Below are 18097 nucleotides of genomic sequence, written 5' to 3'. Positions count from 1 at the left end.
AACGTTAATATCACATATAAAGCTGCTATGTATGGAGTTTTCGAGGAACGCATGTCTGCCATGGATCAGGACTTTCATTGGTCCGTGGTGTGTGCCGTCATTAACAAGCTGTGGAACACTAGGTGCGCCATGGTTATAAAACAGGAATCCATCTCGGGAGAGGTGGTATTCAAACAGATCCAAACAGAGCTTAAAAGACAACAAACTCTTGACTCCAGGGAAAAAAGAATGAGGCCATGGCACTTATTGACTTTGTGAATTATTATTATTATTATCTTATTTTTCAAATGTGTTTTTCAATGTGTATTTTCTTGTATCTTCCTGAAGTGAATTGTAAATCCTGCAAAATTTAAATAAAATATATTAAAAAGCGAAAAAAAAAAAAAAAAGCAAGGGAGGAAAGGGGCTCGGCAAGGGAGGCGCTAAGCGTCACCACAAAGTCCTCCGTGATAACATCCAGGGCATCACCAAGCCCGCCATCCGCCGTCTTGCTCGTCGCGGTGGTGTGAAGCGTATCTCCGGTCTGATCTACGAGGAGACTCGCGGTGTCCTCAAGGTGTTCCTGGAGAACGTGATCCGTGACGCTGTCACCTACACCGAGCACGCCAAGAGAAAGACCGTCACCGCCATGGACGTGGTCTACGCCCTGAAGAGGCAGGGCCGCACTCTGTACGGCTTCGGTGGTTAAACTACCTGACCCGTGATAACGACGAAACCAAAGGCTCTTTTCAGAGCCACTCACATCCTTATGAGAAGCTTCTTCCTACTCGTAAATGATGGCGAAGTTGTTTAAGACTAAAGTGAACACTGACCTCGAATTGTAAATGCAACACATGTCATTAATCTAGGCTAAGAATTAATATGTTACTTGGTAACATGGCAGTATTTGAGAACCATCTAGATACCTCACCCTTTTCGACATTACTACTTTTTTTTACGAAATAACTGATAGCAGGCCCACAAGTGGGTTTAATTAACAAATATTTATGTTTCAGTTGGTGTCTGCATATTAATGAACGGAAGTTAGGCGAAAAGTTGACCTGGCTACCAAGCCCAATCGTAGATTGCACGTGGTCTAGGGAAGCCGCTGTCGTTTGGCTCAGTACAAGATGTGTCATCAATGGGCCTAGTTCAAATGACCTACACAATTGGCTGCTTGCCGTTGCCATTGTGTTAACCAGCCAATAGCCTAGGGGGGGAGCCAGCTTGGTGATGGGCTCCCGCAAAAACGTACCGATGCGCTAGGGCGGACCGTAGCGCATCCAATCACACCAAGGGATCTCCACATCCTATTTGCATATATTCTGTATTAGTACGCCTACTGGCGCACCGGTCATACACCATAATTCCAGTCACACTGCAACAATGCCTGAGCCTGCACCAAAGCCCGCGCCCAAAAAGGGCTCAAAGAAAGCCGTCTCTAAAACCGCCGTTAAGGGAGGGAAGAAGCGCCGTAAGACCAGGAAGGAGAGCTATGCCATCTACGTGTACAAGGTGTTGAAGCAGGTCCACCCCGACACTGGCATCTCCTCCAAGGCGATGGGAATCATGAACTCCTTCGTCAACGACATCTTTGAGCGTATCGCCGGTGAGGCCTCTCGTCTGGCTCACTACAACAAGCGCTCCACCATCACTTCCAGGGAGATCCAGACCGCCGTCCGCCTGCTTCTCCCCGGTGAGCTGGCCAAGCACGCCGTGTCTGAGGGCACCAAGGCTGTAACCAAGTACACCAGCTCCAAGTAGACACGATAGTTTACAAACCAAACCCAAAGGTCCTTTTAAGGACCACCCAAATGCTTCTGAAAGAGCTTCTCCTTATTTATACACGGGATCCACTGTAAAAAGGCCTACAACATCGAGCATTTAATTGTGTGTAAAATTGAGGAGGTAGGGTAGCGACTGCATTTTATAACTCTGAGAACCAGCTGCTGTGGAATTGCGGTGGGTTAAATCAGCCTGTGCATTACTTCCATCCAGTCACTGGGTTCCCCCCAGTTATTTTGCATGACTTTTTTGAAGGGGTTATCCCTGTGGAGTTATGTTTGTTTGAAAGAATTGATTAGAAAAAGATTCCCTACATTTGATGGACTGAATAGTCGTATAAAGCTGTTCCCGTACAAATTTTCTGATAAGGTCAACAAGCCGCAGCAAATTACAAAGGCTAGCTTTGGAACTGGAAGACGCAATGGTAATGGACACGAAAGTTGGGCACTTTTACGTTTGCTACCTCTCATGATTGGGAATAATATACCATATTTGTTTTATATTTGTGTTATTCCGATTTTTCATGAGTTCCTATGTGTCACAACGAAGGACCTGGGGACCTTCAGAGCCGCTGTCGAGAGGTATTCCCCTCAACTATTGAAATTGTACCGTGCGCCTTTGGTCAAGAGCTGTAAGACCTCTTGGGAATGCTTGATAAACAGGTAGATTTGTTGTTGCAGTGAATATTTACTTAGCTGAGGCTATTTAGAAATATCTGACTGCACTGCAGACTAACCTAAAACATGCTGAAAGTATCTTTTCATCACTTCATTTCTGTTAGATTTTTTTCCTTTTTGTATTTTAGACATCTGATATGACACTTCATCGAAGACAAGCGGCTCTGGAAGGTCTTCCCATATTTCTTCCTGAAAATTCAAAGGACTTTTTCCAGACATGCAAGGTTGGTACAGCAACTGTCAGTAGAGCGTGTCGTCCTTCTGCCCAAGAAGACCGAGAAGCCCGCCAAGAAGTAAACCACTAACCTGACATAAGATTCAAAAGGCTCTTTTAAGAGCCACCCAAATGTTCGCTTAAGCGCTACTTTCCAATCCTGATTAATAACTCTGAGCAAGAAGGCGTTGGTGTTAAAATACGGTTTACATGGGCGACTAACCGTAGCTATTTCTTCAAGATTAAATTGTACATTTGCCATCAACCAGTAAAATGTCACATTACTACATTCCTTTTCCAAGACAAGAATATTGATTATTGATGTGACAATTAGCCACATTACTATTGTGGGAAGATTTTTGCGGGAGCTAGTTTCATATTTCCACCATGTTTTAAACTTTGACATTGCAAATGAACTGCGGCAAACTACCTATTGGATTAACAACAAACATTTCATGTCTCAAAGGATCTACCTTTTTGTTGACAGATCAACGCATATTATAGCCTACTCTTATCTCTTGCTGACAGTTCTGTGTAGTCACATTCGGTTGAGTGACCTACATTTTTGGCTGCAAGTAATTTTGGGACTATTTGAACAGTAAGGACGTTAAATAGCAATTGCACTCATAATGATCGTAATGTCTGAAATGTAACTTGTTGAAACCTGCCGGTAAACTTTTGGATGGTTGGGGCGCTAATCCCAAGCTCCTTGTTAAATTGTTACTCAATTATATAAAAACATTAGGATACTGCTTCACTTCCAGTGTGTTAATAGCACCATTAAACGTTTCCTACAAAACGTATAGTTTAATGATTGACATTGTTCAGTAGTTTGTGAGTTGGTAAACCAGGATAATTTACAAAGTCGCCCTCCATCAACTAGAGCGTTGAGTAGGATACAGTAATGCCACCGGATAATATAAGAGCATTAATAGCAAGGCCTACACGGTTGTAGAACAAAATTAAGGGGAAGCTTCTTTGAGAATATGTGGGTGGCTCTTAAAAGAGCCTTTGGGGGTTGGAGAGGAGGTTCGTCTAACCGCCGAAGCCGTACAGAGTGCGGCCCTGCCTCTTCAGGGCGTAGACCACGTCCATGGCGGTGACGGTCTTCCTCTTGGCGTGCTCGGTGTAGGTGACTGCGTCCCGGATAACGTTCTCCAGGAACACCTTCAGGACACCGCGGGTCTCCTCGTAGATCAGACCGGAGATACGCTTCACACCACCGCGACGAGCAAGACGGCGGATGGCGGGCTTGGTGATGCCCTGGATGTTATCACGGAGCACTTTGCGGTGACGCTTAGCGCCTCCCTTTCCGAGCCCCTTTCCGCCTTTGCCGCGTCCAGACATGTTTCAGGGACTTGAGGAAGCGTATGAATACCGCTGGAGTGGCGCGCCGGCTTTATAAAGGCTTGCTGAGGACCGTGAGACGAAGGGCGGGAGCTCCAATACAGACCCCGCCCATCGTCTCCACTCATATGTTAATACAAAACAATCAACCATAATAATACTAGGCCTATCCTACTTGTAATAAACCAGGCGGGCTTTTATATTTCGTCATTCATTAAATACCAAATCAAGGAAGTCTATCTAAAAATGTACCCGGTCGATTATTTCCACATACGTTTGATATTTTAAATATCATACATAAACACAAATATATTTTCCATCACGTGATACATACGTCTTTACTTACTTTCCATCACGTGATATGGCTTTACAAGAGTAGGCTATTAATTATGCTGATTTAAGCATGCTCCATCTTATCTGTTTCAGTAGACCTACTGGTATGGTCATGGTTGACCCTATTTCTGAGTTGATACGAGTCATAAATATACATTTCACCGATATTAATTAATCCCGCTGACAAATACCCTGATTAGATAAACTTATCAAAACTCGAGCCGAGTAGTCATATAGACCTACACCTTGACGTTTTGACGTAAATCAAAGAATATAGGAAACGCCTATGTTGATAAACAAGATGGTCATGCTTTAGGGAACAATTGTCTGGCTCTTAAAATACCCTTGGGGTCTGATTTATTTATTGGTGGTTGGTCGATCGTAATGCTAAAATTCTTTGGTTTATTTAATTTTTGACCATGCATCCGCATATCCCCTGAGCAATAATTGTAAGCTTAGCTTGATGTGGACAGCATAGGCCTATGGTGCGACTTCATAATAGTCTGTCGGACTGAAAGGCCTATTTAACCTAATTCTATCTAGGACGCCTTCACGTTATTCAACCAAAGTACCGTTATCCTAAAATGGTGAAAACAAGTATCCAGATGTCTCAAACCAGCCAACCAAGATGTTCCCTCCATAGTAATGTGGCTTACGGTAAATTATTGTTTTTATACGTCCGATCTAAATGTATCTTGGCTCATCCTGATGAAGACAGTTAAGTTAAAATAGTCGCCCTTATAAACTTTATTTTAAAGGCACCCAGTGCAACTTTATGTAAACATTCAATGAAAAATAAACATTCAATTTCTAGTCTTTTTTACACGTAGTAAGTTTCAATAACTCCATACCATTACATATCGACATTCAAGGAGCAAAGATGAGACGTCGTTGTGTGGTGAGAACTGATAGAAAATCGTAAACAACAACAATCGCCGGTGGGGAGAAGCCATTTTTCCATTGACTGGAAGCCTGCTTTATTTATTGTAGGTTACAAAAAAATAAAGAAAATGGCGGCGTTGTTGTTATCGATTTTGTATCAGTTCTCACCACACAACGACGTCTCATCTTTGCTGCTTAAATGTCGGTATGTAATGGGATGGAGTTATTGAAACTTACTACGTGTAAAAAAGACTAGAAATTGAATGTTTATTTTTAAGCCTGGAAAGTTGCACTGGGTGCCTTTAACAGTGTGGACTGCCTTCTCGCTCATACAGATATTAATCAGAAACAGGAAAGTAGCACTTTAGGGAACATTTGAGTGGCTCTTAAAAGAGCCTTTGGGTTCTGAAGGCAGGTTGGTCGTTTACTTCTTGGCGGGCTTCTCAGTCTTCTTGGGCAGAAGAACGGCCTGGATGTTGGGCAGCACACCGCCCTGGGCGATGGTCACGCCACCGAGGAGTTTGTTGAGCTCCTCGTCGTTGCGGACGGCCAGCTGCAGGTGGCGAGGGATGATGCGGGTCTTCTTGTTGTCGCGGGCGGCGTTTCCAGCCAACTCCAGGATCTCAGCGGTCAGGTACTCGAGCACCGCCGCCAGGTAGACGGGAGCTCCGGCACCGACGCGATGAGCATAGTTGCCTTTGCGGAGAAGCCTGTGCACACGGCCGACGGGGAACTGGAGTCCGGCACGGGATGAGCGGGTCTTCGCCTTGGCTCTTGCTTTTCCGCCGGTTTTGCCTCTTCCAGACATATTGATTTAAATTCTGGTGAAATTCAAAGTATAATGCTTCAACGAGCACGCCGGCCTATATAATCAGTGAGGTCCGTGCTCATTGGCCGACTCAGACTTGAAAAGGATTGACCAATCACAGAAGAATACATTCCCGCCCAAGAGGTAGCGCTAGTAGTCAAGTCGAAAGCTTATAGCCCCCCATTGAAATGGAAAAGATGAAACAGATATAAAATATATAGGCTAATTATTATGGTTCAGCAAATGTGGAACTGAAGGTTAGGTTTACGTTTACATTTAGATCATTGATGCAGTGTGTCAAACTACCGTGTTGGCTAATGCCAACTAAATTGATTACATTAGATTAATTTGCCTGTGTCCTTCTGCAATCATGGATAAACGTGGAAGTAACACCCCTCAGGTTATGTACATTTAAAAGAATCTTCCAATATAGGCTATTTTAGAGGTTGAACATCTTATAACCTACTAGATACCGCAGATGTAATCACTTTAAGAGTAAGTTTCAATCGTGATAGAAGTTAATTATAAAGTTTGTGCGATCAGAATAGAGGTACGAGAAACGTTCTTTAGATATTTTGGTGGCTCTGAAAAGAGCCTTTGTTGGGGTGGCAGACGGAGTAGGTTTAGGCGCGTTCTCCGCGGATGCGGCGGGCCAGCTGGATGTCTTTGGGCATGATGGTGACCCTCTTGGCGTGGATGGCGCACAGGTTGGTGTCCTCGAACAGGCCGACGAGGTAAGCCTCGCTGGCCTCCTGAAGAGCCATGACGGCGGAGCTCTGGAAGCGGAGGTCGGTCTTGAAGTCTTGAGCGATCTCCCTCACCAGGCGCTGGAAGGGCAGCTTGCGGATCAGCAGCTCGGTGGATTTCTGATACCGACGGATCTCCCTCAGGGCCACGGTCCCGGGCCTGTAACGATGGGGCTTCTTCACGCCACCGGTTGCCGGGGCGCTTTTGCGGGCAGCCTTGGTGGCGAGCTGCTTCCTGGGCGCCTTGCCACCGGTAGACTTACGAGCGGTCTGCTTGGTTCTTGCCATTTCGTCGTTTCAGAAATTGTGTGAAGCATGTAGCAGTTGATCGAAGTTTATATAGCCTGCTCCGGAAAGCCCGCCCCGGAAAGCCCGCCCAAAGCTGATAGGTCATTTGACAAGAGCTGATGTCCCGCCTTCAATATGACAGTTCAATTCAATTTTTGAACCAAATAACGGTTTTCTGGCAGAGCGCGCTATTGACTTTCTCTTCAGTTCTCTTTGGGGCATTTGAAAACACATTTGAGCGCGGATTTTTTTCATTCTGTACCTAACCAATTTGGAACATATCTGTATATTTATTTATAAAAAAATATTTGCTAGGTATCATTTAGTTAATAGATAATGGAAAAGTAATAGTAGATTTATGAGGGTGGAAAAATTAGGTGAAACTCTGTGCTGGTCCTATTTGATAACATTTGATCAAATCGTTTGTTTAAATATTATTATATGATTAGTTTAATTGGATGTTGGAGCGAGTGGCACCCATCAGAGAGGACGCACATGCATTGTCTCACTATTAAAGTGCAAACTTTAAGTGTATCACATTTTTCTGCCACCCAATGAGGACCAATACAATACCCTTGGTCTCAGCTGCCGTGCCCATATCCCGGGTTCGGGACAATAACTCCAGGAGCAGAATGAATGTTGGCCGCCTGGGGTAGGAATGGTGTTCAGGACTACATGTCATCCTGGGTTTAAACTTTTGAGTAGCCGTAGGACAATGGCCATATGATATTTCAACAACCTAGATTCCTGATTTGAGATATAGTATGAGAGCAATGCCGTTACACTTCTATAATCCAAATACCAACTTCAATCTTAGTATATTATAAACATTATATAATTCATTCATTTTTCATGCCACACACTTCTGTATTAGTAATGACAAAATAAGGAGGATCAGGGTGCATGTCAACGGACGTGTAGAAAAAAGGCATTATGACCGTAGCCGTCCTTTTGAAATGTAAAGGATTGTTACGTATCGCAGATTCTGGCAACCTTTCAATAACTTTCACAATTGCATTGTTGATCACGCAAAAAAAACGTACCGCGTGGATATCCCTCTGTAAGAGAGAAATTAGGACAGGAGAGTAGGAGATGCTACAAGAGTGGACAGAACATTTGCTCTTAAAGTTGAGTGGTTGGCTCTTAAAAGAGCCTTTTTGATGGAACACTTGGGTGATCTACTTCTTCTTGGATGCCGCCTTCTTGGCGATCTTGGGCTTGGCTGCCTTCTTTGCAGGAGACTTCTTAGGCACGGGCTTTGCTGCCCTCTTAGGGCTCTTGGCGACCTTCTTCGGGCTCTTGGCCGGTGCCTTCTTGGCAGCAACTGGCTTCTTTACCTTTTTCGGGGTCGCCTTCTTAGCCGACACAGGCTTCTTAGCAGCGGGCTTCTTGGCTTTCTTTGGGGTAGACTTCTTAGCGGCAGCAGGTTTCTTGACTGCGGGCTTCTTCACTTTAGGTGCAGCAGCCTTCTTAGCGGCTGGCTTCTTCGCCTCCTTGCTGACTTTGAAGGAACCGGACGCTCCGGTGCCCTTGGTCTGGATCAGAGTACCCTTTGCCACTAAGCTCTTCACGGCGACCTTGACACGGGAGTTGTTCTTCTCCACGTCATAGCCGGCAGCGGCTAAGGACTTCTTCAGTGCGGGCAGGGAAACTCCGCTGCGCTCTTTGGAAGCAGACACAGCCTCGACGATCAGCTCGCCGACACTGGGTCCGACCTTCTTCGGCTTGGCTGCCGTCTTCTTCTTCGTTGCTTTGGCCGGTGCGGCGGCAGCAGCTGCGGTAGGTGCGACTTCAACCATCTTCGCGAGTAGTTCTGGTACAAAGGTCTGAATTAGAGTTGTGTCTGACCGGCGCCGGTGGGCTGTCCTTATACACAATATGAGAACCGTAGAGACTCAACCAGCGAAGGGTTTCTCGGTCAGGAGGAAATATGGTCTCATTTGTGTTTCCTCCTTCGTTGTATGTGGATACAATTGTCACACTATTTCAATATTTGACACGTATATTTAACAAACTACAAGAAGACATGTTACATTTCAAACGTGCCGAGTTGTAGGCTCCATGGATATCGGGAATACTTCTAAAAACGCTTATATTGCGATGTGTCATGGTTATGATACAACGAAGACTTCTTTGAGATGCCTTTTTTATTAATGCCGTAGCACTTTAATAATGAGGACAGTGCTTTTTCATATACTTGTGACATCTGACAAACGTTTGGCAGTGATCAATATGTCATTAGTGTCTGTTGCTTTGGTTTAAATTTACGAATAGTGTGGCTGGTAAACACACGCGTCAGTAGAGGCTTGCGATGCCGCAGCAGGACAATCAGACACGTGAACGTCTGCCTTGTTCTAAAATAGACTCATTTAACAAATTTGTTAGAAATGTTACAAAATGATTTATTATTTGTATCGACTGTACAAGTAGTTCATTCCGTGGTGCTTTCTGTCCCCAGTCTAACTTGGCGTCTGTCATATCCTGCATCGTTTGAGAGAGATAGGCTATTTATGGGTTGAGGGACAACTGCATTTTATTGTTAGGCAGGCCTACTTGTACTTTGCAATGATAATACGATTGAATCCCATCTAATTGAACGACTTTTTGTTGTGCAATATATTTTTCCATAGAAACTATAAAAAAACATTAGCATTTAGCAGACGCTATTATCCACAGCGCCTTACAGCCATTCATATCCCCATTCTGGGTGTGTTGCCTTGCTCAGGGACCTCTCGACAGCAGTATATAAATTACTGAATAGGTTAACCAGACCATTTTGATTAAATTGTAGCCTATAACAATAAAGTATTCTTTTTTGTAATTATGCTTGTTATATCAGTATGATTTCAGATGGTGTAATAGATGAGATGTACTTTATTCGTCCCATTTGGGGACTTTTAATGATTGTGTATCACAAACAGTAGCCTATATTAAAAAGGTTGGAAACTTAATTGTATAAAAAATATATCTACAGAGAGAAATTTGAATGTTCGAGTTAACACTTGCAATACATTCAATTATACATACTCTGGATGGCAGCATTTAATGTTGGCTTCATACATGAAGAGTAGAAATACGAATCCACAAGTTCAGAAAACGCTACAAAACTGTTTTTGAGTAAAGAAAATTATATCCAAACTCACAATACTGTAGAGTGAAATCCAACTGCATATCCGTGACCTATTCAAGTTAGACTCATACAACACACAACCCTATAAAATAAGCGACCACAATGTGTACATTTCGAGAACAGGACAATATAATACAACAAATAGACCATGTGGCGTGTCAGGGTTGCATGAATATGACAATCAAAGCCTTGCAAGATATGTAACATTAGAAGATGGTTAAAAATGACATGAAAAGTGGCACGAAACTACGTCCAGTTGCAATTACTACATTATAACCCCAGACAATTAATAATACATATTGTTGAATAGAAGAGTTCCTAAAATGTACGATTTCTGTCAATGTTCAGTTTGTGTGTGATTGTTTGAACTCGTATTCAAACACTTATTGAAAATAAATAGCCGCAGGACGGGGTGTTCTAGGCAGGAGGTCGGGACATCTTATCCTCGGTTACCCCCAAAGTTGTGATGCCTGAAACCCTTTTACCTATGGGGGCCGTTTACAATCTTTTCCTGCTGAGAAACACTTTAGCTCTCTGTCAGCTTTTCAACATACGCCTTATATAATTATCTATATTTGTTATCGAAATCTTAAATTCCAAACTAAATCCTAAATCTACATTAGACATCCAAATCTTACATCTAAATTGACATCCTCAATCTAAATCAACATTTTATATCTGAATCTAAATCTTAAATGCGTACAGATGCTAATTATATACTGATTTGATTCTGACTCCTAACCAGTCCTATTTCAGAGGTGGCATCACGTGCATTGGGTGGACAGCAGTCTATTTGACATCTAGCTCATTTTAATCGGGAGAAATAGCGGTTAGGACAGCATAATGGGACGTGCGGTTGCAGCTGGGATAACAGCAGCTCTGCAGGTCAGATCTACTGGGACAGCCAATTCATCTCACACTGCTGTGGCATCGGTACGTTCCTTAACATCATTGGTATTGAAAGGTCCATGGCAGTCCTCTCGCCCCGGGTGTGGGTAGTTCTCAGGACAACTAGTATGAGCAGGGCTGCCTTAGAAAAACATGATATAGGCTAATGTAACCCATATTGAATTATTATACCAAGAAAAATAATTGTGTGCGAGTGTGTGTTGGATGATGGCTGGTGTAAGCAGCCTCACCTGGAGGAGTCTGACTGGACTCTGGGGCTGCACACACCTGTTGCACATTGAGAAATCGGTGTGCACAGGTTAGACCAGCCATCACCGCACACACATTGGGGCCTACTCTTACATGCAGCGGAGAGCCCATGGCTTACACAGTGAGCAAGCATTAGAATGATTTTGATTGAATTCACTTTAACATGGCTCACTACAGATAAATGTATGCTATCTGTATGAAAAAAATACCCTTTAATTATTTAACCAACATCCATTTCCTCTTTCATTCTGTTTAGGTATCAATGCTGCCATGGCGACTACATCACAGAGATTGGTAAAATGTTCTAAAATTGGGAATGTATTTACAACTGGTAAATTAGTCCAAAAGTTTACAATATTATATATTGTAGCGACCGTGTTCAGTGGGCCACAAGGGATCCGGGATCCTGGGTCCTCCGCGGCACTGACACTATGCCGGATCTGTTTGGAGAACGTTGGAAACTTCTCATCCGAGAAGTTTGTGTATCGTGTGTAGCCCGTTTCCACTGCAGGGTGCGGAACGGATCGGATCGCAAAGGTGCGGATCGGGTCGCGTTTCCACCGCCAAAAGTGGGCGTGACCCGGACTTTGCCGCACCCATTCCGGCCTCGTTCTCGGGACTCCTCCGTTGGGGTACCGAAAACGAGACGAGACGCCTGAAAGGGCCCCGGGAAATTCTAGCTACACACCCCCTCCGTTGATTGGTCGACAGAATCATCACTTCCGGGTGACGCGGGGATAAAAACAAACAAACAGTAGCCTCGAGGTATTATTCTTTACAATTAACATGTCGCGTAAAACGCTTGCTTGGGCGAACAAGGAGGTGGAGACGTTCGTCTGCATTCTTGGGGAGGAAGAAGTTGTTTACGATGTTTACGTAGCTGCCGCGGCGATCGACATCCGGCCTACCACAAAGGGTACTGTCGGCAGTGGAAACGCGACCTCGGAACTGAGCTGGGCCCCGTTTCCCGAAAGCATCTTTAGCCTAAGTGGATCGCAGAGTGGGTCGTACGAGCATCGTACAGTTTTCACACCGTTTCCCGAAAGCATCTTTGGTAACGAACGTCTTGAAAACGCTCACGAGTCACGAGTAGCTAACGAGTGCTCCAGGGTACTCGTAGGACGCTAAGAGCCTCGTTAGCCTACTATAGCCTCAGTGGCGCAACCAGCGGACATTCCTAGTATTGGATGCGTTTTATTTTAACACATTGGTAATGGTGTATCACGTGCGTCTGAGCCTAATGTGGGCCATTATGTTCTTAGTTTGAGAGAGACAGTCCAGGAAATGTTTGAGCAGGCAGGGCACTTAAAATGTGTGAGAGAAAGTGGGGGGGATTTGTGCAGACTGACATAGGCTACTCATAAAACGTAGCATAAAATAATGTAAAAAAAAAAAAAAAATTATATATATAAAAAAAAAATGCAAAGGAGCAGGCAAAAGGCTGGGATATGGTGGGGATTGGTCACGTTGACGGGAATGTTTAGTGACATGTGCCGCTAAACATAGATGCCTCCTGCCTACTTTTCACATAGACCCCATACATTTCCTATTAAAAATGGCTTATTGCTAAATATCATTTATGGTTTGTCAATTTTGTACTAGGTGGTACTCATTAGACACACCCAAGGATACAATTATTTGTCGCACCTACAATTTAATTGAATATTTTAAAGAATCCCTTTCATTTCCTATGGAAAATAGCTTTTTACTCCATAGCTTCCTGCATGGTATGGCACCAAAGCCCCCCAAACCATTACAGAACTGTTCTAGGAGGTGCTTAGTAGACATACACAATTGATATTTGTTGCACCTACAATTTTATTTCCTCTTTTAAGAACTGACGGAGGTAGTGGGCATGTAGGGTTGCGCCCCGTGCCCACTACCTCCGTCAGTCAACGGACGTGGGAAGGCGTGGCTGACGAGTAGTCTTTGCAGAGGCATCCGTCAGCCAATCAAATCGCTTCGCCGGGTTCTTCCCGCTTCTTCCTGCTTGTTGCGATGCAAGATGACCCGCTTTCCCACTTTGCAGTATCGTCAGAGCCCGAGTCGCGTCACAGTGCTTAAATTTGCATACGTGATCTGATTGGATGACGGATCCGTCACTGCCGAAAAAGTTGAAAATTTTTCAACTTCTTGACTGACGCCTCGTGCCCACTGCACCGTCAGTCAACGGACGTGGGAAGGCGTGGCTGACGGATGGGGGAGTAGTCTTTGCAGAGGCATCCGTCAGCCAATCAAATCGCTTCGCCGGGTTCTTCCCGCTTCTTCCTGCTTGTTGCGAGGCAAGATGACCCGCTTTCCCGCTTTCCAGTATCGTCAGAGCCCGAGTCGCTTCACAGTGCTTAAATTTGCATACGCGATCTGATTGGATGACGGAACCGTCGCTGCCGAAAAAGTTGAACATTTTTCAACTTTCTGACGGTGGCGAACGCTCCAACTGAACGGACGGATCCACAATGCATTGCGCGTCCGTCCCCATTCAAAGTCAATGGGCAACGGTCAACTGACGGAGGTAGTGGGCACGGGGCGTGAGCCGAACGCCTCGTGCCCACTGCACCGTCAGTCAACGGACGTGGGAAGGCGTGGCTGACGGATGGGGGAGTAGTCTTTGCAGAGGCATCCGTCAGCCAATCAAATCGCTTCGCCGGGTTCTTCCTGCTTCTTCCTGCTTGTTGCGAGGCAAGATGACCCGCTTTCCCACTTTCCAGTATCGTCAGAGCCCGAGTCGCGTCACAGTGCTTAAAGTTGCATACGCGATCTGATTGGATGACGGAACCGTCGCTGCCGTCTGACGGTGGCGAACGCTCCAACTGAACGGACGGATCCACAATGCATTGCGCGTCTGTTCAAAGTCAATGGGCAACGGTCAACTGACGGAGGTAGTGGGCACGGGGCGGAAGGCTCCAACGGAACGGACGGATCCACAATGCATTGCGCGTTCGTCCCCATTCAAAGTCAATGGGGATCAGTCAACGGACGGAGGTAGTGGGCACGGGGCATAAAATACATTTCTTTCTAGATGCGATGCGTTTTTGCGGGAGCCAATCACCAAGCTGGCTTCCCCCCCATGCGCTATTGGCTGGTTTAACACAATGGCGACAGGGAAGCGACGGCAAGCAGCCAATTACGTTCAGAGTTATTTGAACTAGGCCCATTGATCACGCATATTGAACAAAATGACAGCAGCCTCCCTAGACCAACGTGCATTCTACGATTGGGCTTGGTCTGGCAGTATCCGGGTTAATCCTATGTGATAATCGCCGCCAAACTTTCCTTCATAAATATGCAGAGATCAACTGAAATATATAAACGTATTAATCAGACATACTATCCCAGTTGTGTCATAAAAATGTACGCATGTCGATAAAGGGGAGGTATCTAGTTGGTTCTCTACACACCAAGTACAGCAATGTTACTACCAAGTAACATTGTGTACATGTCAGAAATCGTAGTTATATATTAATGACCTAATATGTTGCATTTACAATTCACGTCAGATTTAATTTTAGCATTATACAATTTCCCCATCATTTAAAGATTAGGAAGAAGCATCTCATATGGATGTGAGTGGCTCTGAAAAGAGCCTTTGGTTTTTAGTCGTTATCAAGTGTCAGGTAGTTTAACCGCCGAAGCCGTACAGAGTGCGGCCCTGCCTCTTCAGGGCGTAGACCACGTCCATGGCGGTGACGGTCTTCCTCTTGGCGTGCTCGGTGTAGGTGACAGCGTCACGGATGACGTTCTCCAGGAACACCTTCAGGACACCGCGGGTCTCCTCGTAGATCAGACCGGAGATACGCTTCACACCGCCACGACGAGCAAGACGGCGGATGGCGGGCTTGGTTATGCCCTGGATGTTATCACGGAGAACTTTGCGGTGACGCTTAGCGCCTCCCTTGCCGAGCCCCTTTCCTCCTTTGCCACGTCCAGACATGTTTCAGTAGTGGTTAGCTGTTGAGAATGATTACTACGTTGAGTCGCAGTGAGTAAATAGGGTAGTTGCGGACCTAAGTGAGAGCAACGGGGCGCGCAAATTACGCGGCTCAGTAGATAGAGGGAAATGCTTTGATTAACTTCATTATACGGCTACGCCTTCGATTATGTAATTGTAAAATATATTTAAAGGATTGAAGGTGTTAGATACCAGACCTACATGAGTCACGTATTAACGTTCAACACAAACCTAAAATAGCAATAACAGGGTATAACATAACGAGCAGTTATATGTCTGCAATACGAGTCGGTTATGATTAAATTGTAAATACTACCAATGGTTTCGAGTGGGATGTATTTGTGACATTGACTACTCGGTTTAGCATTAATTTATTGGAAGGCTCAGCGCCTCCCATCACCCTCTATTTATAACTAGTTTAGCTTCGGCTCACTCGTTTACATCATAGGCCTACAATATATAACGGACATAAGACAATGTTTGGAACTATGCTATGCCTATATACGTATGGTTAATGAATGTATTTATTTTCGGGTTGTTGTGAAAGCTAGATTCGGATCGATTAATCTATCATGGAGAGGATTGTCTCTTAACGTATAGTAGGGTGGCTCTTAAAAGAGCCTTTGGGTTCTGAAGGCAGGTTGGGGGTTTACTTCTTGGCGGGCTTCTCGGTCTTCTTGGGCAGAAGAACGGCCTGGATGTTGGGCAGCACACCGCCCTGGGCGATGGTCACGCCACCGAGGAGTTTGTTCAGCTCCTCGTCGTTGCGGACGGCCAGCTGCAGGTGGCGAGGGATGATACGGGTCTTCTTGTTGTCCCGGGCGGCGTTGCCAGCCAACTCCAGGATCTCAGCGGTAAGATACTCGAGCACCGCCGCCAGGTAGACGGGAGCTCCGGCACCGACGCGATGAGCATAGTTTCCTTTGCGGAGAAGTCTGTGCACACGGCCGACGGGGAACTGGAGTCCGGCACGGGATGAGCGGGTCTTTGCCTTCGCCCTGGCTTTGCCACCGGTTTTACCTCTTCCAGACATGATACTTTAAATTGCTTGAATAATTCAGAGTGGCCGGTAATCCTCCCTTGTAAAGTATTTAATGATATCTAGGACTCTGCTCATTGGCCAGCTCAAACGTGAAAGAATGGACCAATCACGGTAAAATGCATAAATTACCTCCACGCCCAGGAGGAGCGATGAAGTCAACATTGGGACGGATCAACTTTAAGGGCAAATCCAATTTCTGGAACATTTTGTTTGGCATACATATCCTACCTACACCCAACTTCGATGTTTTACAATTATTATTTTATATTTATTAATGTAAACTTAACCATGATGACTGGTAATGCATTGCAGGAACATTTTGGGTACAAATTATTCTTTTGCGAGTTAACACGTAGTATTTTGATGTGTTAACGTAATAAAAATGAAGACGTTCATTTCTATTTTCTGGTTGTGGCTAATGTATCAAGGCAGTCTTTCATATTCATGAGGTTAAAGGAGACATATTATGGTGTTTTCCCAACAAGTAAACATAGTTTTTTTGAGTTCCAAAAAAACATGTTTTTGTATCTGTTTGCTGGAGATAGCTTTTAGGAAAAACAATATCGGCTACCGCTATTCCCCTCTGTTTCGGTCCCTTCAGAATGCGCTGTTTCTGGTGTCTGTAGCATTGATGCAAATGAGCTGCTGCCCATAGACCAATGAGCTGTCAGACTGAACCACAGCATTGAGGAGAAGGGATTGTTGCCGTTTGCTGACTCCTGGAGCTCTATATCTCTATAATATAATATAATGTAGGAGATCGTAATGAAATGAAGACGGAGACTTGATTTCCGGTGAAAATACCACGAGAAGGATTTATTTCCCCAAACACAGAAACCACGCACAGCCAGAGGTGCGTTCCTTAAGTCATGCGTCGCACCACCCAGGTGGGTCTCACGCCCCCTTCCCTTAAAAGGCGCACGAACCATACATCATACACATAGTGAATTACGATACCGCTACAGACACCCCCCCCAGAATTCACTCTCCCGAACAGTCAAGGCCAACGGGGAGGAGCCCTGAGTGAGCACCCGCCCGAAACGACTCAGCGGAACCGGTGCGGGGGCCGAGGGGGCCACAGCAGGCAGCGCAGGAGTCATGAGGCGGTGTGGCTTGGAAACCGGAGGACGACCCCGCCGCGGGGGCAGAGCCAACCCCACGGGCTGGTCCAGATCCAGGTGGGCCGGCTTGAGGCGATCGACCGAAATGTAGTCAGGCCTGCCCCCAATGTCTACTAGGAAGGCCTTGTCACCGGCCTCCAGGACGCGAAATGGACCGTCGTAGGGAGGTCGGAAAAGGCCCCAATGGGCATCATGGCGGATGAACACATACTCCGCCGTCCGCAGGCTGGGCGGCACACAAGCCTTCGGGAGGCCGTGCTGCGAGGTAGGCACCGGCGCAAAACCCCGGACCCTGTCCTGGAGCGAGGTCCGCTCCTGGGCCGCCGACCAGGGAGCTGTGGCGGTGGGGATGAAATCCCCAGGAACCCGTAGTGGCTGCCCGTAAACCAGCTCGGCTGACGAAGCCTGCAGGTCCTCCTTAGGGGCAGTCCGGAGGCCTAACATGACCCAGGGGAGCCTATCGACCCAACCGTCATCCGTAAGGCTGGCCCGGAGTGTAGCTTTCAAGGAGCGATGAAACCGCTCACACAACCCATTAGCCTGTGGGTGATAAGCGGTTGTTCGATGGAGCCGCACACCCAGGCCCCCGGCGACCGCATTCCACAGCTCGGAAGTGAACTTAGGTCCCCTGTCAGAGG

At 45.8% G+C, this 18097-nt stretch overlaps 3 protein-coding genes, 1 long non-coding RNA gene and 1 pseudogene across 4 annotated transcripts; 2 read left to right on the top strand and 3 right to left on the bottom strand.

Moving 5' to 3' along the window:
- The first annotated feature begins 1288 nt into the window (after nt 1–1288).
- Nucleotides 1289–1794, top strand: LOC132447473 (histone H2B 1/2-like). Its single transcript, XM_060038259.1, has one exon. It carries the CDS (start codon nt 1366–1368, stop codon nt 1741–1743), a length of 378 nt encoding a protein of 125 aa, XP_059894242.1. The 5' UTR covers nt 1289–1365; the 3' UTR covers nt 1744–1794.
- A 1893-nt stretch (nt 1795–3687) lies between these two features.
- On the bottom strand, nt 3688–15332 carry LOC132448034 (transcriptional regulatory protein AlgP-like; annotated as a pseudogene).
- LOC132447811 (histone H1-like) lies at nt 8195–8913 on the bottom strand. The gene has a single exon (XM_060038798.1). It carries the CDS (start codon nt 8856–8858, stop codon nt 8238–8240), a length of 621 nt encoding a protein of 206 aa, XP_059894781.1. The 5' UTR covers nt 8859–8913; the 3' UTR covers nt 8195–8237.
- On the top strand, nt 11959–12713 carry LOC132447823 (uncharacterized). The gene is made up of 2 exons (XR_009523217.1): nt 11959–12401; nt 12477–12713. It is a non-coding gene; the product is annotated as an uncharacterized LOC132447823 (long non-coding RNA).
- A 560-nt stretch (nt 15333–15892) lies between the features above and the next one.
- Nucleotides 15893–16372, bottom strand: LOC132447814 (histone H2A). Its single transcript, XM_060038803.1, has one exon. It carries the CDS (start codon nt 16327–16329, stop codon nt 15946–15948), a length of 384 nt encoding a protein of 127 aa, XP_059894786.1. The 5' UTR covers nt 16330–16372; the 3' UTR covers nt 15893–15945.
- Between the last annotated feature and the right edge of the window lie 1725 nt (nt 16373–18097).

Source organism: Gadus macrocephalus, chromosome 19 (genome assembly GCF_031168955.1).
Source record: "Gadus macrocephalus chromosome 19, ASM3116895v1".
Taxonomy (NCBI): Eukaryota; Metazoa; Chordata; class Actinopteri; order Gadiformes; family Gadidae; genus Gadus; species Gadus macrocephalus.
This window is presented reverse-complemented; position numbering and strand designations above follow the sequence as displayed.

Bases quoted from the DNA above. Each gene is read 5' to 3' on its own strand.
- LOC132447814 (XM_060038803.1), bottom strand. From the start codon at position 16,329: ATGTCTGGAAGAGGTAAAACCGGTGGCAAAGCCAGGGCGAAGGCAAAG.
- LOC132447473 (XM_060038259.1), top strand. From the start codon at position 1,366: ATGCCTGAGCCTGCACCAAAGCCCGCGCCCAAAAAGGGCTCAAAGAAA.
- LOC132447811 (XM_060038798.1), bottom strand. From the start codon at position 8,858: ATGGTTGAAGTCGCACCTACCGCAGCTGCTGCCGCCGCACCGGCCAAA.